Source organism: Solanum verrucosum, unplaced genomic scaffold (genome assembly GCF_900185275.1).
Source record: "Solanum verrucosum unplaced genomic scaffold, falcon-dt-bn FXZP01000049.1, whole genome shotgun sequence".
Taxonomy (NCBI): Eukaryota; Viridiplantae; Streptophyta; class Magnoliopsida; order Solanales; family Solanaceae; genus Solanum; species Solanum verrucosum.
This window is the reverse complement of record NW_026020221.1, coordinates 6,560,305-6,585,591: the sequence shown is the minus strand read 5'-3', so window position 1 is coordinate 6,585,591 and position 25,287 is coordinate 6,560,305. Positions and strand designations below refer to the sequence as shown.

Sequence of the window (25,287 nt, the reverse complement as noted above, 5' to 3'; positions counted from 1 at the left end):
TAAATTGTAATATTTCAATCTTTAAATAGATTTTGAGTGTAGACTTCTGTTAATTTTAATTGGGAAAATTGTATATAATAGCAAATTATTATTTCAAATTAAATGCTATAACCATAGTTTGATTTAATTGTACTCCATAGCAAACTATTGCTATTTCGCCTCTCTCCTGGTGAATCTCGCTCGCCACTCTCGTTCTCGCTGGGCAGTCTCCCTCGCCTCTCTCGCTTTTATACAAACACAAATGTATAAAATGCGTTTGTGTTTGTATAAAAAGAGAGAAAATTGTATATATACATATATTTTTGTTCCCCTCTCTCCCCTCTCCCAGATCTCGCTCGCCACTCTCACTCGCATCTCTCACTTTATACAAACACAAATGTATACATTGCGTTTGTGTTTGTATAAAGCGAGAGAAAATTGTATATACAAATACAAATGCAAATATTTTCGTCCTATACACTTATGATTATACAAATACGATATTTCCCTGTCCAGTTTTCTTTTGTCTTTCTCTCTTTCTCGCTTTATACAAACACATATTATACAATTGATCTTTTGTATATGTATACCGAAACAGAGTATACAATTTCTTTCTTTTGTATATGTATAGCGAAATATACATATTTATGTTTGCTATGGAGCGTAATTATGTAAACTGTAGTTATAACATACAAATATGATTTTTATGCTTGCTATATGTGAAAGTTGCTCATTTTAATACTCTATTTTATTTTTATTTTTTAATTAATTTTTATTTGGCCCACGGACCGACCCTATCCATATTTCTCAAGCCCCACAAATCGATAGACTTATTCAGGCCGGGCTAAAAAGCTTTTTTCTTAAATGGGCTCCAAAAATCTTAGCCCAACCATATCAAATCACGGGTTAGGTCAGGTCAACCCAACGGACCTAGCCCATATTGACGGCTCTACTGAGTCGTTTCACACAAATCTTAAAAACAAAATATTCATTTTCGTGTTTCACTTTATTTATTTCATGCTATAAAGAAGAAGAAAAAAAAATCCCCTGTTGGGTATTGTAAATTTGAATTTCAAGTATATAGCCTAGTAATAGAAAAAGAAGCTGTTAATTATGTCTTTAATTTTTTCCTTGTATATTAGGAAACCCATAATCTCTATTAATTTAGGAAATAATTTTATTTTTGTCTTTGTAAAATCGGAAAACCTTTCTCTAATAGGTTTGAGACTACTTAAAATCTATATATATCTACCATTGTAGAAGCAGACTAATTAAGTTTGTGTAAAACCATATAGCAAGAGTTACCAAAAAAAGAAGCGGTTAATTACTTGGTCTTAATTATTTTTTTTTGGTTATAAATTTAGGAAACTTATAATCCTTATTGATTTAGAAATTCATTGTCTAAACAGATTAGGATTGGGAAAACCTTTTTTGTACCTTGAAATCTATATATAATAGTTATAATTGAGGATTCAAATGCATTCCCTTTCATAGAAACTACTTGAAATCTATATATAAGAGTTATAATTGAGGATGCAAACACATTCTCTTTCATAGTGAAAAACTCTCTCCGCGATGACAGATCATGTTTCTGTTAACGTGTATGATGAATCGAGTTCTTTTGATGACGATGGTCGTTTGAAAAGAAGAGGGAATGTTTGGACTGCAAGTGCTCATATAATTACTGCTGTGATTGATTCTGGAGTTTTAATAGTTGCTTGGGCTACTGCACAGCTTGGATGGATTGCTGGTCCAGTTATATTGCTTCTCTTCTCCATTGTTACTTACTACACATCTAATTTGCTCTCTGATTGTTATCGTAAAGGTGATCAAGTTACTGGGAAAAGAAACTACACGTATATGGATGCTGTTCGAGCCAATCTAGGTGGTGTTCATGTTAAGATTTGTGGGATACTTCAATATGCAAATATTGTTGGAGTCGCGGTTGGGTATACCATTGCATCTTCTATTAGTATGGTAGCTGTGAAAAGGTCGAATTGTTTCCATGAATACGGTCATCAGGCTGCTTGTAATGTTTCAACCACTCCATACATGATCGCGTTTGGAGTGGAGCAGATTGTCTTGTCACAAATCCCAGATTTTGATCAGATTTCATGGCTTTCTATTGTGGCTGCTGTTATGTCTATGACATACTCAACGATTGGTCTTGGTTTGGGAGTTGCTAAAGTTGCTGAAACAGGGAAAGTACAAGGAAGTTTAACTGGGGTTAGTGGTGGAACTGGAATGCAGAAGATTTGGAAAAGCTGTCAAGCTGTTGGAGCAATAGCTTTCGCGTATTCTTACTCTCTCATACTTATTGAGATTCAGGATACAATCAAATCAACACCATCAGAAGCTAAGACGATGAAGAAGGCATCGTTGATAAGTGTGACAGTAACAACTGTTTTCTTCATACTCTGTGGTTGCTTTGGTTATGCAGCATTTGGAGATCAATCACCTGGAAGTTTACTAACTGGATTTGGATTCTACGATCCTTATTGGCTTCTCAACATTGCAAACATGGCTGTTGTTGTACACCTAGTGGGTGCATACCAAGTTTACTGCCAACCCCTTTTCGCCTATGTTGACAAAACAGCAGCTGAACGGTACCCTGACAGTATAATCATCATGAAGGAGATTGATATTCCGATCCCTGGCTGTAAGCCCTTCAAGCTCAACTTTTTCCGTCTAATATGGAGGACAATTTTCGTGATCTTCACAGTTCTCATTTCTATGTTGATGCCATTCTTTAACGACATTGTTGGCATTCTTGGAGCCTTTGGATTTTGGCCACTTACAGTCTACTTCCCAGTAAAAATGTACATTGTGGAAAAGAATATTACCAAATGGAGTGGAAGATGGATTTGCCTTCAACTACTTAGTGGTGCTTGCCTTGCTATCTCAATTGCTGCAGCTGCTGGTTCTTTTGCTGGACTTGTTTCTGATTTACAAGTTTCCTTGCCTTTCAAGACGCTTAATTAAACTGAACGGCAACAAATTCATCTGCAGCATTTGAGAGATCAATTATTGTTGATGTTCATTTGAAGGAAATAAAAACAAGACCTGAACAGGTACTAACCAGCCAGTTGAGAGAGAGTTTGAGCAGCTGAAGCATTGTTAGAATTCCAAGTAGAGTGTTGATATTTTGTGGATTATACAATAACATAAACAATGTAATCCTCAAGTTTTTTTTTTCTTTTTCAAAATGCAAAAGAACTTTTGATTCAGTTTCCTTTTTCATCTTTGCAGTAAAATAAGAGTTACATAATAGAAAAAATCGGATTTTCCCTCCTCCTCCTTCCCCTTCCGCCCCATAAATGCATACGGACCTGCCTTTTTTCTTGTTATGGAACTAAAAAGATCAAATTAAAACCTACACAACAGATGTTCAAAGTTGAATTTCGTCTAAAACTAATTCAGTAGGAAAACATTAAACTTCACAACCAAACTTTTTTTCTATTATAGCTAAGGCCAAAAAAACTAGTGGATCCCAAAAAGTGCTACGTGCTTAAAAATTATAGGCTATGACGTGTGAGAAACACCTCCCACAAAACTTGTAGTGCAGGATTAAGTTGCCACCTTATCCTTTTGACTTATGAGATATGCATTTTCTTATGAGTAATTTGAGCCTTCACAAAGAAACCAAGCCCCCTCGATTCGGCAACAAGAGTCGGTTATGAAATAACCTTTTAGTCGACTTTCTCGTTCTCAAGGACTTTCTGACATTTTGGTTCTACAGAGACTTTGAATGCAGAAGACAAACTCTTCTATAAAAGTTGCAGGTATATGTGATTTTGCTTTAATACTCTATAACTCTAAGCTTTTGGTTTCTCTTTGTTGATGAAAATGATCATGAATCTTCTCTTCATTTTCCAGGCTAATGTAGCCACAATTTCCCCCCCTTTTTCCGTACTCATGTCGGATCTTTCAAAAATGCACTACTTTTGAAAAATCTGATATGCACCCACCAAAAATCTGCCTTAAACTATAGAAAAGACTGTTACACAATTCATCAGAACTAAATGGAGGAAAATACAAAAGCATCAACATTTCTCCTCCTTTTAAAGATACAGATACAAAGCCTATAACTAAACAAGAAATTTCTTTAATACCTTCTAAATGAGATGTATTATTTCCATCACTGGGTTCAGGCCACACAATACAACAAGGCCAGAAAGTCCCTTGAGAATTGAGATTAACTTGTACAACACTTTTGTCAGCGTCAACTTATAGCACTCCTTGACATGAATGGATTGCGGTAATCGTGTCTCGTATTTATTCTACTTTCAGAACAATCTTCATGAACTCATAAACGAAATAACTGATCGCAGCTGATGGCAAAACCTGAAGAGCACAATAAAAAGATGCATTTCGTTATCTACATAACTCTTCTTAACAAGTAAAATTAGAGGATCAAAGGGGACTTTTTTAAAGATACAACAACAGTCAACAAGAAATTTTTTGTTTGATGTACCTGTAATAAGCTGGGAGTCAATCCTGCATAGAGGGCAGGAATACCACCTTGCTCAACGATCTTCAAGCTAGTTGCTAATGCACTCATCTTTGTGGCCCGGACCTGCATCTGAAGCTGTCTCCTCACAACTTCAAATGGGTATGTAGCGGCTTCAGCACAAGCACCAGCAATTGCTCCGTATATCAAAGTTCTTACTGTACCCAACTCCAGTTGATCTAATGCATTTAGATCTTCACCTTGTTTCATATTTTGTAGTCTTTTCCTCCCTTCTGGTGAATGCAAATAAGCTGATTTTAGTACATCATAAACTCCATAAAAAACTGCGCCTGAAGGTGCCATGCTTATGATGGAAGGAACTAGGCCCTTGTAAAGAGAGAAGAATCCCTCAGTGCGAATCATGTGGCCAAAAGTACCAATTAAGCCTCCCAATGCTTCTCCCCCAGGTGCTACCATTACTGTCCTAATCTGGAATATTGACATTTCCAAAGATAAAAAAGAAACGCGGTCAGATCATCGTCGAACAGGTAGAATTTGAGGTACTTCTTGAATGTTGTCATAAAGAAGAGAGAGCCAAAGATTAGTGTTTTGTATACTATAGGACTCACATAAGAAAAGTTATAGCACATGATTAGAAGTCCTGCAGCTTGCTAATATATCAAACCTAGAGCAATAATATGATTTTATTACCCAACTCATCAAAAATATTTTCAAATGATTAAATTAGCTGTATTTGTTCCAGATGAACTGAATCTTCAATGACATTCTCCACAGCTGCTTCATTCGACATAGTCTCTAGCAATTATGCTTGGCTTTTCTTTAAGTTTAATTAAGCCCCAATCATATTCTCTGACTTTGCTAGTTCCTCTGAGTTCATTCAGATCAGTGACATAGAGTCAAAGCAATCAGCATGACCATGAAAGGAAAACCGAGAAAATTTTGTAAAGATTAAGAAGAGTTTGCCTCTTGAAGAAAATAATTTGTCAAGCTAATCAGTCTGAAAATGTCAAATGGGTAAAGTAAATTGTCAAAAGTCCATATCAACTTGCATTATTTTTCCAACCACACAACCTAGGAAATCTAAGAGCTAGTTCCACCATATAACAGGACAAGAAAGATAGTTTCGCGTCCAGCACCAACTTCCAAGGTACTTTAACTTCCCTCCCCTGATTTAGTAATACAGAAACAGATGCATATCCAACTCGACAGAGTTCAACTCATTATGCTTTTAAAAAAGAAATCAAGAAGAAAGAAGATTGACTATACTAAAATATATCTCACAGTGTCCATAGGTATGCAGAGTACAGTGGCTGTAATTCCTGCAGCAGCACCAGCAACAAACCTTTCAAGATTAGTTGCCTCCTCATTACCAGTTAATTTAAGCAGATGATCCCTGTATTTTTCATATGAATAGAAGTTGATAGCCTTAAATGGTGCTGTGCGTAGAATATTGACAAAATTCCCTTTCCAAAATCCCTTGATGCCTTGAGTGGCTGCAATTGTCTTGATGACCTCCAAAAGATGCCTCTTCTCACCACGCACTATATACTCCAGCTTTAATCTCTCAAGAGGAGCAACAAAAGTTCTGAAACAAAAACAATTCAGATAAACAGAAGTCGTCCACAAATAATCAACATTTTACAGGTTATATGCACTTTATAGGGAACATAACCCATTAAATGCCACTAAAGTACAAGGCTTCAAGAAAGTATTACTAAGATTCACATTGCAAAATTCAAAGTTCCGACACGGAAAGAAGCATTTTCAGCATATAAACACGTTTTGTTTCGAATGCATCAAACTTATTCCGCTAAGATATAGCATCACATTGATCCATTTCACAACCAAAAAGCAGATATATGCCCAGCTCAAGTAACAAGAGTCTAACTCTATATTTCAACATTCATGGTAAAATCTTTCTAGCAATGGATATCCTTTCCACTCAACTCTTCCCATGTGGGCTTCTAGAGTTTTTGTTACTTTGCAGTAGGTTGGGGGTGGACTGAATGGAAAAAAAGAAATCAGAGATACTTTGGAGGCAAAAAGGAGAGTATTTGTAACTTATATTTTATTCCCTCCGTTTCAGATTGTTTGTATGGTTTTGACTTGGCACGGAGCTTAATAAAGTAAAGAAGACTTTTGAATTATGTAGTCTTAAACTAAAGATATGTGAAATGTACCAAAATTTCCTTTAATCTTGTGGTTTTAAACATGCCATATGAAAACCTAGAATTAAAGAGCTGCCAAGAAAGGTTTTTATTTAAACGGATAAAATGGAAAAGTAGGACAAATATATTAAAATGGAGGGAGTACATGTTCATCTCTTTTAGTGCACCCAAGGGAGTGGCCTAATGGTCAATGAAGTGAGAGGAGAACTATGAGGTCTCGGGTTCAAATCCCAGCAGAGACAAAAACACTAGGTGATTTCTTACCATCCGTCTAAGCCTTGATGGACATAGTTACTTGATAACTGTTGTTGGTGGGAGGTAGCAAGTATCAAGCAAATATATTTATCTCTTTTAGCCTTTTTATGTAAAAATGAAAATGTACAAGAAGTTGATTGACCTAACATTGGGGAAGCAGACCCTTGACCCCTTAATCATTATTATTACAAATTATTAATAATAAGAAAAAAGACTCCAACATATTCATAATTTCATATAACAAAGTGTAACCCTAGGTTCGGTATTTCTTCCTTTTTTCAAGTATCCACACTTCAAGATTCTTATTAATTAATAAACAAACATATTAAATGTATTTCTATGCTTAATGTTATACCATATAGCAATAATTACAGTATAATGTTTAATGTAACAACTCATGGCTTTTACACAGAGAAAAGATCACCCTGGTAATATTCATATCTAAGCAATTCAATATTTCTTCAATTACGTAGTATTAGAATCTTCAATTGTTTGTTTTCTATTTTCTTTTGTTAAATAAATAAATAAGGTAAGGTTAGGAACAAGTGGTTACGGATTGAAGTTGTAAAAATAGTCTCTTACAGAAATGCAAGTAAGGTTCCGTACAATAGACCAATGTAGTCCGGTCCTTCCCCAAGCATAGTGGGAGCTTAGTGCACAGGCTGTCCTCTTTTAATTAAGTATCAACTGACCTAATCCCTTGAATTCGAATAATGCCAAGAATACATACACCAAGTAGTCATCCATCCAACTTAAATGACAGGAAAGCCACCATCAGATAGTCCAAGCATGTCCATGCCAAACCAATTGATTCCAAATGATTTTCAAATAGACACTATTTTCTCCATGCCATCAAATTTTATCTTACCACAATGAAGCATTTTGAATATGAAATGGGCTGAATAGAGCAAAATAGACATAACGGATTCATATAGTTGACTTCAACTAGTTTATCGTTGAGGCTTAGTTGATTGATACAAATAGACATTTCAAATATCTTGACTTCAACAACACAAAATCATACCAACAACAACAACAACTAATGGACTCATATAGTTGACTTCAACTAGCTTATCGTTGAGGCTTAGTTGATTGATACAAAAAGGCACTTCAATCATCCCGACTTCAACAATATATAGCTGACTTCAACTAGTTTATCGCTGAGGCTTAGTTGATTTATACAAAAAAGTCATTTCAAATATCTTGACAGAAAGCAATACAAAGTCCTACCAACAACAACAACAACAAAAACGAGCCTTAATCACAAATTAAACCCGATAAGTTGGTTATGTGAATCTTCTATATCCATTCAGCTCTATTCAGACTCATTCATTTCAACACTGCTAAGCAAATATGTTTGTTAAAAAGCAAGAAATTACTGATCAAAACCGAAAAAGTACTCATTTTTTACCTTGAGACAGCTGCAGCAACAGCTCCAGCCCAAAGATGTTTAGTAGTATTCAAAGCAGCTCCTCCACCGCTTAGCACCTTCTTCTTCTCCTCCACCTTTTCAACTCTCCGCCGACACACTTGCATTTCACTCTCCGCCGCCGTTTCACCGGAATCCTCCTCAAATCCTTCATTCCCTCCGCCGTTAATCGACACCGTCACCGACAAAAACCGTCCGCCAGTACCGCCACGAACCTCCAATCCGATCCTCCTCCGCCGACTCTCCGAACACAATCCCTGGTTCCCAATCAACGACACAAATGATCTCGGACCCGAATCTTCTAGAAACAACCCACCATCACTACCATTAAACCCGATCGAATTCAAACACAGATCACTACTGCTCAAACTCAAAACCCGAACCCGACCCGGATCCGATGGATTCACCATTTTCACATCAAATTTCACACTGTAACAAAATGGAATTTGAGAAAAAGGGATTTTTAAAAGAGAGGAAAAAAATGGAGAATGAGAACAATGGAGGAAACAAATGCATTGATTCCATCGTCATGAAGAAGTAAAAACAATTTTTTATTTTTTTTTGGCTTAGGACTGTACAAGTTTTTCAGTTTTTTTTTTTGTTTTGATTGTCAATTTGTGACACAATGCCAGAAAAGGAAAAAAATATATGCTATTTTAATGTTTTTCATGAATTGATACTTATAGTGACAGATAACTGTTGTTATATGTTTTGGTTAAAGTGACAGGTAACTATTAGGTCAAAACGGATAATACGTAGTGTCTAAGATTTGATCTTGAAATTTTAAGATGAATTTTGAACTCCTTAACCACTAAGTCAATCTTTAATCTTACATTTTGGAGGTTCAAAATCAATAAATAGACATAAAAATTCTTAAAAATACCTTAAATATACAATGTATAGTAATTTTTTACCGAGGGGGTTCGGGTGAACCCCTCGACAACCTCTAGGTCAGCCCCTGGTTGAGTCCCATAGCGAGGACGTTGGTGTATGTGACACAATGACATAAGTCACAATAAGGGATTGTCCAACTTTTATTAGTGCACCTGATATCTCAGGTGAGTTACACGTTGAAATAAAGAAGAAAAGTAAGAAACTTAATAATACATAATACAAGTTCACATGATCCGTGTGATTTTGAAATTAATGCTGAAGTAGCCCAAGAAACAAATTGTGATTGCTCAACCAAAACAAACAATACTTGACATGAGTTTGGAAAGTGACATCTTAGTAGTTTGTTTGAAAAGAAGAATGAAGAATATTTCTATATCTGAATTTTTTTAATTTAATCTTAATAAGAAAGTGCATTTTAAAGTGAAAAGGAGTTGATTATTCAATTGCAATATTTATCAAGTTAGACTCATAAATAGCATCTCAACATATTACAACGCCACTAACATTAAGTCATTAACTTGCTATACCAAAATGGGCCGTGAGGAACTAATAAGTATCTCTTTATTCTTAATTAGAAATTCCGGATTCGAGTTTTAGATATGAAATTATATTTATAAGAGAGCGTTTTACACTTCGGAACTTTTCGACGTAAATTTAAATTTTAATCGGATCTCAATATGAATACCAAACCCCCATTGAAAAACCTATAAAAAATATTAAGTTGCTATATGGGGAAAAATATTTGCATTTTAGAGAAAACTTTTTAAAAGTTCCTAATATCAACTTGTTGAATATTTGCAGGAGAACATGCTATTAAGATAATTCTATTTAAACTAGATATAGGACCCGTGCCAGCACGGGGCCCAATATATATTATTTTATTATTTTAATTTATTTCATATTATGAAATTTGAGAAGTTATTGAAATTTTTATATGATTTTAAAAATATTTTAAATTTTTAGCTATTGTGATTTGTAGTACTTTTTTTTAACATAATTTTGAAAATAATATTTATTACTCTGTTTGTTTTAATTTATGTGGCACAGGCAGAATTTCAAATATTAACCCTTTTTTATATGTCTCTTTAATATATTAAGTTGTTAATTATTGTATTTTTTAGTACATTTTGAACCTAATTTTTTAATAATATATGTTATTTGCCATGTCCCAATTTATGTGGCATTAATTGATAGATTTGTTGGAGTTGAGAGATTTATTTTGTTAATTATTGTAATTTATAGTTTTTTTTTCCGTCAATTTCAAACAATATATGTTGTTAATTGATAGAATACTTTTAATGTAATTTTTTTAAAAAAATATTTGTGACTTTCTATGTCCCAATTTATGTGGCACATGTAAAGTTTTGACAATTAACCAAAATTTTAATACATTTAAAAAAGAAATTTAAGTCGTTAAATTTTAAGTAATTTAAATTGTTGTATTATTTATTACAATTTATAATACCTTTAAAGTAGTTGAAATATTGTACTATTTATTATGATTTATAACAGTTTTTTTTTTTTAATTTATGTCATATTATGGAATTTGAGAAGTTATTGAAATTTTTATATGATTTTAAAAATATTTTAAATTGTTAGCTATTGTGATTTGTAGTACTTTTTTTTAACATAATTTTGAAAATAATATTTATTACTCTGTTTGTTCTAATTTATGTGGCAGATGCAGAATTTCAAATATTAACCCTTTTTTATATGTCTCTTTAATATATTAAGTTGTTAATTATTGTATTTTATAGTACATTTTGAACCTATTTTTTTAATAATATATGTTATTTGCCATGTCCCAATTTATGTGGCATTAATTGATAGATTTGTTGGAGTCGAGAGATTTATTTTGTTAATTATTGTAATTTATAATTTGTTTTTCGTCAATTTCGTCGACTATTTTTTTTTATTAATTATTGTAATTTATTGTTTCTTTTTCGTCAATTTCAAACAATATATGTTTATTATATAATCCATTTTATGTGGTACCAATAGAATTTAGAGAGTCAATTAAATTTTTTATATAAGTTTTAAATAATTAAGCTGTTAATTATTGTAATGTATAGTATTACTTATATTATTTTTAAATATATTTAAATATTATATGTTAGGTTTTTTATCCTAATTTATATGGCATTGATAGAATTTAAAGTGTCAAATAATTGTTAATTATTGTAATAGATAATATGGAGTATTTAAGTCATTTATTAATATGTAGTATTTAAGTGTTATATTATGGAATTTGAGAAGTTATTGAAATTTTTATATGATTTTAAAAATATTTTAAATTGTTAGCTATTGTGATTTGTAGTACTTTTTTTTTTTTACATAATTTTGAAAATAATATTTATTACTCTGTTTGTTCTAATTTATGTGGCACAGGCAGAATTTCAAATATTAACCATTTTTTATATGACTCTTTAATATATTAAGTTGTTAATTATTGTATTTTATAGTACATTTTGAACCTAATTTTTTAATAATATATGTTATTTGCCATGTCCCACTTTATGTGGCATTAATTGATAGATTTGTTGGAGTTGAGAGATTTATTTTGTTAATTATTGTAATTTATAGTTTCTTTTTCGTCAATTTCAAACAATATATGTTGTTAATTGATAGAATACTTTTAATGTAATTTTTTTTAAAAAAATATGTGTGACTGTCCATGTCCCAATTTATGTGGCACATGTAAAGTTTTGACAATTAACCAAAATTTTAATACATTTAAAAAAGAAATTTAAGTCGTTAAATTTTAAGTAATTTAAATTGTTGTATTATTTATTACAATTTATAATGCTTTTAAAGTAGTTGAAATATTGTACTATTTATTATGATTTATAACACTTTTTTTTAAAATTTATGTCATATTATGGAATTTGAGAAGTTATTGAAATTTTTATATGATTTTAAAAATATTTTAAATTGTTAGCTATTGTGATTTGTAGTACTTTTTTTTAACATAATTTTGAAAATAATATTTATTACTCTCTTTGTTCTAATTTATGTGGTAGATGCAGAATTTCAAATATTAACCCTTTTTTATATGTCTCTTTAATATATTAAGTTGTTAATTATTATATTTTTTAGTACATTTTGAACCTAATTTTTTAATAATATATGTTATTTGCCATGTCCCAATTTATGTGGCATTAATTGATAGATTTGTTGGAGTCGAGAAATTTATTTTGTTAATTATTGTAATTTATTGTTTCTTTTTCATCAATTTCAAACAATATATGTTGTTAATTGATAGATTTTTTGGAGTGGACTATTTTCTTATTAATTATTGTAATTTATTGTTTCTTTTTCGTCAATTTCAAACAATATATGTTTATTATATAATCCATTTTATGTGGTACCAATAGAATTTAGAGAGTCAATTAAATTTTTTATATAAATTTTAAATAATTAAGCTGTTAATTATTGTAATGTATAGTATTACTTATATTATTTTTAAATATATTTAAATATTATATGTTAGGTTTTTTATCCTAATTTATATGGCATTGATAGAATTTAAAGTGTCAAATAATTGTTAATTATTGTAATAGATAATATGGAGTATTTAAGTCATTTATAGTATAGTAATTTATATATAATATGTAGTATTTAAGTGGAAGGTGATGGGGCCCATTTATATAGTTTGATAAATATATTGGATATTAGTAGTGATTTATAGTATAGTAATTAATAATATATAATATGTAGTATTTAAGTGGAAGATGGTGGGGGCCCACTTATATATTTTATAAATATATTGGACATTAGTAGTGATCTTATTGGCACATTGGTAGTCATCCTAGAGTCTTCTATAATATAGTATACCATATTCCTTGTGTGATCTCCATTTCCAAGAGCAAGAGCAATATTGCCTTCTTTCACATTTTCTCACTTCACCTATGAGAAACTTGTGGAAATAATAAAGAATATGCCATCATAGTTCTACAAGTCATTGAGAACTCAACTATGCATCTTACAGTACAATGAATTCAATGCTAAAAATCTTAAAGATTAAACTCATTAAGTTTAAATCTCACGCACCCGCCCACTATTTCAGTTTTACCAAGGAACTTGAGCTTATGTTGACACAAGGTGGTATCACAACAAATTGAAATGATACAACAAATACCATTTCATCATACTATATATTTTGCTCAGAGAAGGGAAAAAAAAAGATTCCTGAACTAGGAATCACATCACATAATATATAATCACAAGTTTTAATAGTAACAACATAATTGTCAGCTATCTCACCATCAGAATTGAAAGAACTTGTTGTACAACATGAACAAAAACCCAAAATTGTTCCAAACCTCATAATGATCTAACAAAATGAGCTAATTGAACATCTATATATATTATGATATAATTTGATGCAACTGCATCTTTGTGTATGTCCAACTTCTTATCTCTCTTGTTACATACAAAATCTAGCACGCGCAACCTCCACCTTGCTGCTCTGCATTAGATGAACTTGTGGTAGGCTTCAAATTCACATCCACCATGTCTTCTTGCTTCGTGGACGAAAGGGCTTCCATTCCTGGTAAAGCAGCAGCAATCTTTCGGAACAGAGGCTGTAATATTCAATCACATTATAGGGTCATCAGATTATCAGTTAAACAACTATAAAAGCATGAACTCAACTCTATGTTATGTGCAAATATTAAGTGATGAAGAGGACTCTGTACCTTGATATTGAATCCAGCTTTAGCACTAGTTTCTATAAACATTACGTTAAATTCACGAGCCTTGGTTTCGCCTTCTTCGATGGATACTTGCCTGTTTAAACATCATCATCCAAATCAGAGAAATAGCGGAAAAGGTTGACATCAATTTGGTCCAATTTCCCCTTATCAATAATCTTTTTTAAAATCAGGTTCTATTTTTCTGAAAGAAAATAGATAAGAGAATTGGCAAGAGCACATGCCCAAAACAAAGTGTCGGCTCAAATTCTCTCGAGCCACAAGCTCTTCTCTACAAGAATGAATAAAATTGGAGGTCCTCGACTCTTCAAATAGGAGTAATATTCAAGACTCATTGTCCGTTCTTTTTGTTAATTGTACAGCTTTCTCTAAACGAGGAATTTCCACGGAGTCCTCCCAGTCAGCTAAAGGTGCACTGAATTTTTGGTTTCGAATCCGACTAGGGTGTGAGTAAGTGTATCTTCTTTGGAGTCTATCGTCATATCCTTTTTCTTTTCGCTATTACACTAGCCTTCTAATCGGTAAAGGTGGAACTTGCTTTTGCTTTAGTTGTTATCGTAGAGCAACCTTTTGTTCTTTCAGTTGTGTACAGAATCTCATACCAATACAGATGTTGAGAGCAAAACTCTAGGCATGACTATGTTTACTTAAGGAGCTAGAAGCTAGAAGGTTTACTAGGCCTAACCAGAAACGAATTAGTCCATGGTACAGATCATGCCAATGTTAAATAAAACAGGGAAAGGTAAACCACGAAAAAAGGTACAGCTATGGATAAGTGGGCAAAGCAATTTCAAAAGAAATGAATCCATGAAAGAAGCAACCACTGCAAACCCCACCTTTTCTCGACAAGATCAGTTTTGTTCCCAACAAGAACGATTATGACATCAGTTCCCCGTTCAGTACGTACTTCCTCAATCCACTTTGAAGTGTTTAGAAATGATTGACGGTCTGCGAATGCAATGATTTATCAGAAAAAATATATGACGGAACATAAAAAAGGAAGAAGAGAATAATCAAAGACAAATACCATACTGCATTGGATAACCAATAGACTGACTTCCTTAGAAACTTCTATTTCAGTTTTGCTCAACAATCCTAATATTGTCGAGGAGGCCACAAAGGATACAGATATATGTAAAACACTGTATAAAGAATAATCAATCAATTACTCACTGGCAACATCAAACACAATTACAGCGACAGAAGAATCTCTAATGTAGCTGGGAATAAGACTCCTAAATCTTTCTTGACCAGCAGTATCCCTGTACACATGAAGATACTACCATTAGCAAAATAACAAAATGAACAGTCAACAAACAAATTAGATCAGTCAGTAAGATGATTATAATTCCAGCTGCAACAGCATCTACAAAATCATAATAGAACGTTAACAATTTTACAGGACTTAAATTCTATTTGAGAAATAGATTACTTTTTGTACTTATCTGTATAATGTTTTGCCAGGAATAGGGAAAACTAGCATATGTTCTAGCTCTAGATGCAAGCATTTGAATAGGCATGGTCACACTTCATCTCAACTGTACCAGTAAATGTTTGGTCCTAAAGCATTTCATTTCTCCCGTAATTAAAAAAAAAATTGGTTCTAAGACTAGAAATATATAGTATCCTAGATAATCCAGCTTCTTAACTGTAACACGTACAGACCCCCCAATTGACACCAATGAGTAAAATCTCTCGTGTGCTTTAGGACCCCATAGTACCAACAATGAATGTGCTAAACTATTAGCAGGAGTAGAAAACTGCGGCCGTCAAAAAAGTCACCTTGTACAGTATCCATCAAATATTCATGCTTAATCAAAACTCTCTGTCTCTGTTTCTTCTAAACCCCAAATGATAGTAAGCAAGGTCAATCTAAGTACAATAAAGGTTCTTCCAGCTAACTACACAATTCTAAGTTCCCTTTCACATTATCAAGTAGTATATTCTTAGGCAACAAATCTGAAAAGGAAAAATTGCAATTTTAGCCAAGCAAAAAAAGAAAATAGCAGAAAATGGTATCTAGATATCTAAACAAGAAAATCTAGAAAGACGGCCTACCAGAGCTGCAAGCGAACTGTTCGATCTTCAAGGTACATTGTCTTGGACAAAAAATCAATACCAATGGTAGCCTGCACAGTTAGAAACATGGTAAGCAAGAGGTTGATACTAATTCAATTGATCAGAACTTCAATCTCCCACATAACTAATTGCAGCACGAACTTTTATTTAACTGAAAACAAAGAATGACATGAGAACTGAAAGTCAACAGCGATAGGAATCAAGATCCAACAATTGTATCCTAAAAGAACAAAGGAAGTCACTCAAATTTTGACAAAAATGAGAAACAGGCAAAGCATTATCTACGGAGTTCTCACTAACAACTACTTTGCCTCAGTTTCAAGCAAGTTAGGATTTGCTATATGAATTCTCACTGCCATGTTACCCATCTAAACTCATCTGAGGTCAATATTATACAATTGATCCACATAAACGATGGTAGAAAACACAAAAGTTTTTGTGTTATAACTTCTAAATATAGAATCACCTCCACCCTGTGTGCTTTGTTATACCCACCCTGATCCCAAATCAAAAGAGGGTCATTTTAGGTTGATAACTACCGAAACAATCGAGTGGAATTCAATCAGAGGATAGGAACATAGAGCTACAATAATAGGTACGGGTTCAGATCAATCCAATAAAAGTTTTGCTTAGATCCTCTATTTGTATCAGGAAATCCACTACATAGGTATAAATATTTGATGGTGAACCCAGTAACTAAAATGAGTTATGAATTTTGTAGCATTACTTCAAATCCTGGCTCCGCCTATTATAAATGATTCATTAAGTTGGCTCTAACTAAATTGTGATTGATCTAATGTAAGCATACAGTCAACCCCAACTAATTTGTAATCAAATCTAGTTTAATTGATATAATATCAAAATCATACCAAAAACACAACAAAAAAAAAGATACAATTTTGACCATGATTTCGAAGAAAATTGAGGATCAAATAAATAACAAGTACCAAAACAATAGGAGTAAAGGAATTTGTCATTGAAACTTAACTGATACACTATATTATCCAATGTAGAAAAAAAGAAAAAAACCAAAAAAAGGAAAAAAATTTGTAGAGGATTTCAATACAATTGAAACGGTAAGGAATATAAAATCAAAACATTGATAATCCACAAAATATTTGTGTTATTGGGGAAAACTGAAAAAATTAATCTAAATAACCGTCCATCCACTAATTAAACTAAAAATAGCCAATGAATGTATAATATATATAATCATGTATACATGCTAGAAATAATAAACAGTAAATTTGTGCGGCTATTTGTGCATAGATCCCAAAAACAAATATACTTGTAATGTCGAATCAGGATCAAAATAAATAATTGGGTGAAAGTGATGAACCTGGTAGGTGGTATCGAATTTATCGTACATGAAGCGAGTAATGATGCTGGTTTTTCCAACAGATTGATCGCCCAAAAACACAAGCTTATACTTAGCTAATGGCGATACGGCCGCCATTATTATTCAATTTTCTTCTTCTTTTTCACTCTCTCGAAGATTTGAGATCTGGATCGGTGGAATGAGGAAAGAGAGAGAGAGAAAAAGAGAAGAGAGAAAATTGAGGAAGAAAAGAGGCAACAAAGGCAGGGAGAGATCAACGTTTTTGAAATGTCAATTTGTAGAATGCATACGACTATGAGAAGAAACCGCCAACTTAACGCCAGAGGAAAATGCGGTAAAAGACATTTTTGCCCCTCAATGACCTTTTTATCCCACGTAACGTAGTGTTTTATGTGACAATTTTATGTCCTATGTAGCATTTTACATAACAATTTTGTGTCACATATGACGTTTTACCTAGGGGTGAGTATGGTATTGTACGACACGATTTTTCAAAGTTTCGATACTGTAGTTTCGATATTTGATTTTTAAAACATTATGCCATTACCACATCAATTTAATTCGGTATTTTGAAGTTTATGGTTTCGATATTCTATGGTATGGTAAATCGATAACCATAGTTTGTTCAACCTCGACTAATATATACTCGTATAATAGCGTATTATGACTTCGACAACTCAAAAAGATCTCAATTGTATCATACTAACACATTATATATATATATATATATATATATATATATATATATATATATATATATTCAAAATAAAGTACAAACAACTCCTTTTGATAATCAATTAAATTTCAAATACATACATTTCAATCAAAATAAAGTAATCAAAATTTTTAACTTCTAAACATTTAGTTTATACTAATACCAGGTGGCATATTTGTTCCTATTTTAATACTATATACTGTATATGTTATTTATTATGTAACTAGTGTATTTAGTTTACACACACGTTAAATAGTGTATTTATATGTTATACCTAAAATATTGTATTTGTATTATATGGAAGCTTGCACCGTTGGTTTCATCTCATATTTGTCCCTCCTTCAAATTGGTTTATATATATGTCGGATGCAATAATTATTTTAAGCATGATCCTAAATAATTAAAAATGTCCAAATATACTCTTTATGCAACTTTCACCATATAAGTCGAATCAAATCAATTTTCTCACGATGGAAGACAATTAGTTAAATACTATAGTTAAGACAAAAAATGATACTATTGTTAGGACTTCCATTGATCAAAAGGTAACAAGAAAGAGCCGACCTATTTATTTGAAGTGTAATGGGTGATTTTTCCTTATTTGAATAGTATTTTATCCGTTTTAATTTATTTATCTTATTTTTTTAGTTTATTTAGAAAGAACTTTTTGGGATAACTTTTTATTTAATTTCAACTTTCCACCTAACTTGTTTAAGATTGTAATATTAAAGAGCGTTTTGCTAAAGAGTACAAAATTAAAAAGTTTCTCATTTCTTAAATTATGTATTAAGTCAAATTAAATCAAATAAACAATTGAAACGAAGGGATTGATTAAATATAAAATGAAATTTAGTCAAATTTATCACGGACTTTTTTTGAAATATTCCATATTTGACAAGAAGGTTAAGACAAATGGGGTAGCATATATTAAGACAATTTAAATATATTCTTTCTATTTTCACTTGATTGTCTATTTAAACTCTCTCTTAGTTGTACTTGTAGGTTACACATTCTTTTTTTAGAAGATATTTGCTCAGTTTCTAAATTCGTATCATTTTTACTAAAAATAGATAATTTATAATATTTATTATTTTAAAAAATTAAGATATAATTAATTGTTTGTTCCATCTTTTATCTTTGCTCACAAATATGGAGAGATATTAATATAAATAATATGAATGGAAAAAAATATATATAACAAGAGGCAATAAATACGAATAATTTAGTCTTATTATCCTTCTTTAAAAAGAAATGAATGTATAAAACAAAATATGACAAATATTAAGAACGAATAAAGTATAGATATTGATATAATTGTGTTCACATTAAAGTATTATCCGGATTTGGGACCATTGAATAGTAAACCATAAGAAGATTATAGTATAATTAACCCTAACTATAAAATAAAAGTAGATTGTTTCGCATATAAAACAATTTGGAAAAATTACTTGGATGAGTATTTTTTAATAAATAATTACTGATTTTAGCGATTCTTTTTATTTATTACCATTTATAGCAATGCTATGTTAAATCTGCAATATGTGTTAAAAGTGAATTATGTATGCAATATATATGTATTATAACTGTTTCTTTAGATATATTATGTTTGTTTTGTAAGAAATTGACACATTGTATTATAAATGTATTAAAATACGTGATAAATGTATAATCAATCAATAAAACTTGTATTATATGTGAATAATAAATTATTTTTTATAATATATATTAAAACAATATTATAAATGTATTAAAAGTGATCGAGTGAAAAAAAAATGCCATTGCTATAAATGGTAAATATTTTTTTAATATAGTATATTTATGTAAATTTCCCCAAACAATTTTTCATTAATATAGCAAATATAAATAAGCTCGCCAATCTCAAACAAATAAAGGGTAATTTTGGACAATTTTGTAAATCGTATAGGCAATAATCAAAATGTGGCCTTTCCCCTTTTTTGTTTTATTTTGTAATAATCACATTAGTTGAGTTGACAAATAATAAAAATAAATACGTGTCAATATTTGTACGACGATGACATAATTAATCCCAACTATAAATGAAATTTAAAAGTAGATTATTTCGCAAATCCCAAAATGCAATTTTAGACCTTTTCCAAAGAAAAAAAAAGGTGTGTTGCATGTCACTGCACCAAAAATATCTTTAGCGTAATTAATTAATGATAATTATTTAATTATTTTTAAATATATATTTATAGCAATAATTAACACTCTTTTTATATATTCTAAAGTCTATAACGATATTGAATTCAATGACAATTAACTACAACAGGTAAAAGTTTTAACATTTTTTATTTATATATTTATTACCGTTAAAAGTTGTTTTGTCGTAATGTGTCAGAACTTAGAAGTTGAGGAAAAGATGGAGGAATTTTTTTTTAGACATGCAAGCCGTTACTTTGCATGGTTACTAATCAATCAATGCCTACAACCAAAAGTCAAACTAATATTAATTTATTTAAGAGGTTATTAAACTTAAAAATTACGAATACTATACGATATACATTTCAAATTATATTATCAACTTTTTTAAAATCTCAAATTTTATGGACTTCAGCAAAATTCACTTTGCTTCATCTTTAATATAGGTGTCATGTTATGTTTATCGAACACAAAGACTCCACTTGATGGAGATTGGTTGGGATCTCTCTCCGCATCGCCTTGGGAATTGATGCAATTTTAATCAAATTATAATAGGAATATCAGACATCGAATAAAAAAAATAATTTCTTTTATTAGGAGGTAGCATTTGGCAAAACTAACTCATGATTATATTATAAAATTCATATAGCAAAGTCCAAGATAAAATAAATAAATTTTAAAAAATGAATTGTTAATCCGTGAAGCATAAAAATGAACATTTAAGTCATACTGCGCTAATTAATATTAACTTTTTGAAATTGTTGATTTTATCGTTAACATTATATAGTACTTCTATTAAAGGATAAAATTCACAAATAATCATCACCTTTCAACCTATAAAATTGAAAACTGATCATGGTGTTGGAATTTCAAATCTCATGTGTGAAATTCTAGGATATTAATCATAGATGTTGGGATTTATGCAGTTTTGATGATTGACAAAGAAAGATGAAACACGTCAGTCAATATGGTCTAAAGGTACACTGTACGAGCAGTTGAATTCGAAAAAGCTTTTAAGATGAATAAAGATAAGAGTGCAGAAATAAAGAAATGGATAAAATGCTAATTTCGTGAGAAAGCCCAAGGGAGTAATCATCTGATGAATTGAAGAGACAGAATCAATGAGTTCGATTTGAACAAGGAGTCTAAAGAGGCAAAGAGTTTTAGTTGAAGAAGGAGTCTCACTTAAAGTAGAATTCTTCAAGTTACTGCTGAATTGAAGTGTTGGAGTTTGACTACAATACAAAAGAATCAATAAACGTAATTTGAAGAAGGAGTTTAAAGAAGCAAGGAGTTTGAATTGAAGAAGGAGTCTTCCTTGAAGTAGAACTCTAAGTCAATGAGGAGTTTGAAGTAAACAATAACTCTATGAAGAATTGTGCTTAAATAGAGGCGAAGTCGTTCAAAATACTTGTGTACTTACAAAGCAAAAAGAGCAATTGAGAAATTGACTTCGCAAGTGCTACCAGCGAACTGAAGGAACACATAGAAGTAACACATCGAAGAGCCTGATGCTTTTACAGAGTTTATGTGTTAGGAGTTTTTCTTTGTGATTGAGTGTTGATGTAATCTTAGTTCGGTGAGTTATAAACTGAATTAGAAGTGTTGTCTTCAGGTTGTGATAACTCGAAGAGTTAGGAATATATACCTTGGGAGGTTTGTGTTGAAGGTTAGGAATTAGAGTTAGTTTCGTAGGTTGCAAAGTTTGTAATCTATTTTCTGTGGAAGCTCAGTGATTTAGTGAAGTTGGAGTTAAATCCTGTAGGGGTACATGTCGTGGTTTTTACATTTTTTGAGCCAGGTGTTTTCCACGTAAAAATATTGTGTTTTACTTACTGTCCTTACTGCTTTGTTGGAACACGTTAGACAACCTGTTTCACACTTAGACAAAAAGTCATGCGGATTAACAATTGGTACTAGGTCGTGGAGATTAACAATTGGTATCAGAGCGGGTTTTTCTTGTCAAAAGTTTAACCACTTACAAAAAGATCGAGATGAATTCTGCACCTCCACTCGGATATTGTGAAGGACAAGATATCAACAAGCCTATGTCATTTAATGGCCAGTATTACTCATGGTGGAAAGCAACGATGGAAGCTTTTATTCAAGTTGAGGATTATGAACTTTGGAATAAAGTTATTGATGGACCAGAATACCCAACTAAGAAGGATGCTGAAAATAACGACACACAAAAGGAAAAGAGTGAATACGAGGAGGCTGACTTCAAGATTCTTGAAAAGAATGCCAAAGCTAGGTTTATTCTTAATGGTGGCCTTGGACCAGATGAGTATCACCGAATATCTAGTTGCCTAACTGCGAATTTTTTTTGGGATACTCTCATGAATGCACACGAAGAAACAAAATCAGAACTTACTGATAATGGAAAGGTAGATGAGATTGCTTTCATGGCTTTTGGAGATTCAGACACGGAAGAAGAAAAAACAAACTCTGAGGTAAGTATCCTTGACTTGAAAGAAAAATTACACATTTTTTTAAAAAGAAAATTAATTGGCATAATTAGTGGTTTGATTAATGATTTTGAAGAATTAACCTGTGAAAGAGATCAGTTGTTCAAAGATTTTGCAGAGCAAAAGTTTGAGTGATTGGAACTCAACAACTGCAAAACCACTACTGAAGAAGAAAACAACTCTCTCAAAAAGCAGGTTGATAAACTTGGTTCATTATACTTGAATCTAAAATCTGAGATTTTAAAGTTGTCCATCAGTGAAAAAGGAAAATGTGTCATGAGTAATTCTGAAAAAGGCTAGAAGGTGAGCTAAAAGGGTGCAAAATTGACTATTTTGGTGAAAAAGAAAAGGTGAGAAACTTGAACCTAGAAATTTTCAGGTTAAAAATGGATCTTGAAAAGTCTAAATAGATGGACGAATTTTTCCAAATTGTTAATAAATTGAGTGATAGAGTGCACAATGAGAAGACTGGTATAGGATTCCATAAAGAAAATATTATCTCTGAAGATTTGTGCTATATTTGCGGTAAAGTTGGTCATCCAACTACTGAGTGTCCAGTTGCTAATGATTTAGAAAAATAAATACTAAATTGGCAAATGGAAACAAATTTATACCTGTTGGCAGAAACATGTCCACTAACCTGTTGCCTAAATGGAAGAAATTTAATTCACCTTTTTGATCACAAAAAAGGACCCAAGCTTGTCTGAGTTCCTAAGACTAACCCTTAAGCTATTTTGAAGCTGAAAGGAAACAAGCAATATTGATTCATAGATATTGTTTGCTCAAAGTATATGACTGTAGACAAATAAAAGTTCATTTTCGCTTACTTCACAAAAGGGGAATTGGTCATTTTAAAAAAAGAAGATGCAGTGCATGTGTAAGGGGGAAGAAAGTGAGATTATTTTTCAAAAAAAAAAAATAGAAAAAAAAAATGAAGAAGTGAGGATAGAAGTGAAACTGATGAACGTGCATTGAAACATGTTGTACCACTTGATCCAGATGTTGAACAAACTAAGGGCGCATTGATAGGGGGAACAACAAATCTTGAAATTGATTTATCCACAAAAGTATATGGTTGCTGGATCACGTTGTTCTTAATCACATAACAATTGATGGATTCTGACTCTAAGTAGGGAGCATTATGAAAAGAATAAGTTAGACTTGAGGATGATTAAGATTGCATGAATTCCCCTCAATGATTGGCTAGAATAATTGTTCTCCTTAATTTTATGAGCTAAAATGTAATTCAATTCAGTCTTACACATTTAGTTGTGTGTCCCAATTTCAGATCTTTGACTTGTTTTAACCTAATTTTGTATTAGATTGTGCAGAGAAACAATGCAAGCTAGCAATGATTATCACAAAATTGCTCTCATCAGGTATTTTCTATATTGATAAAGGTTAATATTGTCTAAAGTGAAACAGTTGAGCACTCATGTTCCATGTATTAATTGTTCTAATATAGAATAAAATAATCATCCAAGCGCAAGAGTTTCATTCTTTCAAATAGTTCTCTTTCACTTTGTCTTCTTGGATTTTTTTTTTGCAAGTTTAAATAAAATAGTTCCTCATTTTCAGTTCATGAGGAAGAATCAACTCCTGTAACACATTTGTTTTTCTATTTCACCTTGAACTCCCATCTACAAATCAGAAGTGTCAACAAGATGTCACTATTAAAGAAGATCGTAAAGCTAGCACGAAAAAATGATAACATGATTCCCATTGTGAGTTTTGAGGAATACTCAATTCAAATTCATGCACGGACTTTCCCAACGAAAAAAAGAAAGAAAAAAAGGGGTGATTGAATAGATGAACCATGCTGATCTACATGCTTCAATGAGGAAAATTGATACTCCAATGAAAAGATTGAAGTAATATTTTCACTGATAAGATTGTTGAACTGAAGGTTGGTCATATTGCTTATAAAAAAATCAGCTTTGAATTTAAGCTCTACAGACTGTTCTTGATAAAGAAAGGGCTGAAAATGCTGAAATTATTCGTTGGTTGACACTACTATCTCCAGTTGTTCCATAATTCTCTTCACTTTCCAATGTAAGTGCCTCTGGCTTTATTCTACTCCTATCCATTGTTTATTTTTTTAGTAGTGCTCAATAGTTTTTGCTTCTTTCAGTATGACTTCGATCTTATATAGAGCATTATTTGGTTGTTTAACGGAATGATTATCTATTGCTTGACTCATGTTCTTGCTCTCTATAATACATTATTATGTTGCATGAAGTTATTATCTGATTGTCTTGGTGATAGCCCAGTGGCCATGAATAGTTTAACTAATCAATCTAGCTCGTATATTATAGGATTGGCATAGCTTTTCAATGATGCCAAAAGGGGAAAGATAAGAGTTGTGCAGTGTTTATAACCCATTGACTAACTCGTTTCATGTTAGTATTTCATGCTTCAGTATCTACATATGAAATGGTTTGAATGCACAAAGAAAAGAGGTTTGCCATCATAAAAAAAAAGGAATTTGTTGGGATTTATGTAGCTTTGATAAATGACAAAGAAAGATGAAACACGTCAGTCAACATGGTCTAAAGGTACACTGTATGAGCAGTTGAATTTGGAAAAGCTTTTAAGATGAATAAAGATAAGAGTGCAGA

At 31.7% G+C, this 25,287-nt stretch overlaps 3 protein-coding genes across 3 annotated transcripts; 1 reads left to right on the top strand and 2 right to left on the bottom strand.

Moving 5' to 3' along the window:
* Positions 1-1,554: 1,554 nt before the first annotated feature.
* On the top strand, positions 1,555-2,961 carry LOC125831446 (amino acid permease 3-like). Its single transcript, XM_049510639.1, has one exon. The coding sequence runs from the start codon at positions 1,555-1,557 to the stop codon at positions 2,959-2,961; it is 1,407 nt and encodes a 468-aa protein (XP_049366596.1).
* A 1,126-nt stretch (positions 2,962-4,087) lies between these two features.
* LOC125831445 (probable mitochondrial adenine nucleotide transporter BTL3) lies at positions 4,088-8,811 on the bottom strand (the record flags this gene model as incomplete). Its single annotated transcript, XM_049510638.1, has 4 exons — positions 4,088-4,323; positions 4,454-4,918; positions 5,732-6,035; positions 8,285-8,811. Coding segments are annotated over 4 exons (1,365 nt in total), but the record flags the coding sequence as incomplete, so codon positions are not given.
* Positions 8,812-13,370: 4,559 nt separating this feature from the next.
* LOC125831057 (ras-related protein RABH1e-like) lies at positions 13,371-17,563 on the bottom strand. The gene is made up of 6 exons (XM_049510248.1): positions 17,327-17,563; positions 15,967-16,037; positions 15,082-15,170; positions 14,745-14,856; positions 13,894-13,984; positions 13,371-13,779 (listed from the first exon to the last, which is right to left on the bottom strand). The coding sequence occupies exons 1-6, from the start codon at positions 17,441-17,443 to the stop codon at positions 13,636-13,638; spliced, it is 624 nt and encodes a 207-aa protein (XP_049366205.1). The 5' UTR covers positions 17,444-17,563; the 3' UTR covers positions 13,371-13,635.
* Positions 17,564-25,287: the final 7,724 nt, after the last annotated feature.

What these genes read in the sequence shown, in the direction of transcription:
- LOC125831446 (XM_049510639.1), top strand. Translation starts at nt 1,555, where the DNA reads ATGACAGATCATGTTTCTGTTAACGTGTATGATGAATCGAGTTCTTTT.
- LOC125831057 (XM_049510248.1), bottom strand. Translation starts at nt 17,443, where the DNA reads ATGGCGGCCGTATCGCCATTAGCTAAGTATAAGCTTGTGTTTTTGGGC. An exon ending in AATTCGATACCACCTACCAG is followed by an intron (nt 16,038 to 17,326) that starts GTTCATCACTTT and finishes CTAACTGTGCAG; the next exon opens with GCTACCATTGGTATTGATTT. An exon ending in ACAGTTCGCTTGCAGCTCTG is followed by an intron (nt 15,171 to 15,966) that starts GTAGGCCGTCTT and finishes TCATGTGTACAG; the next exon opens with GGATACTGCTGGTCAAGAAA.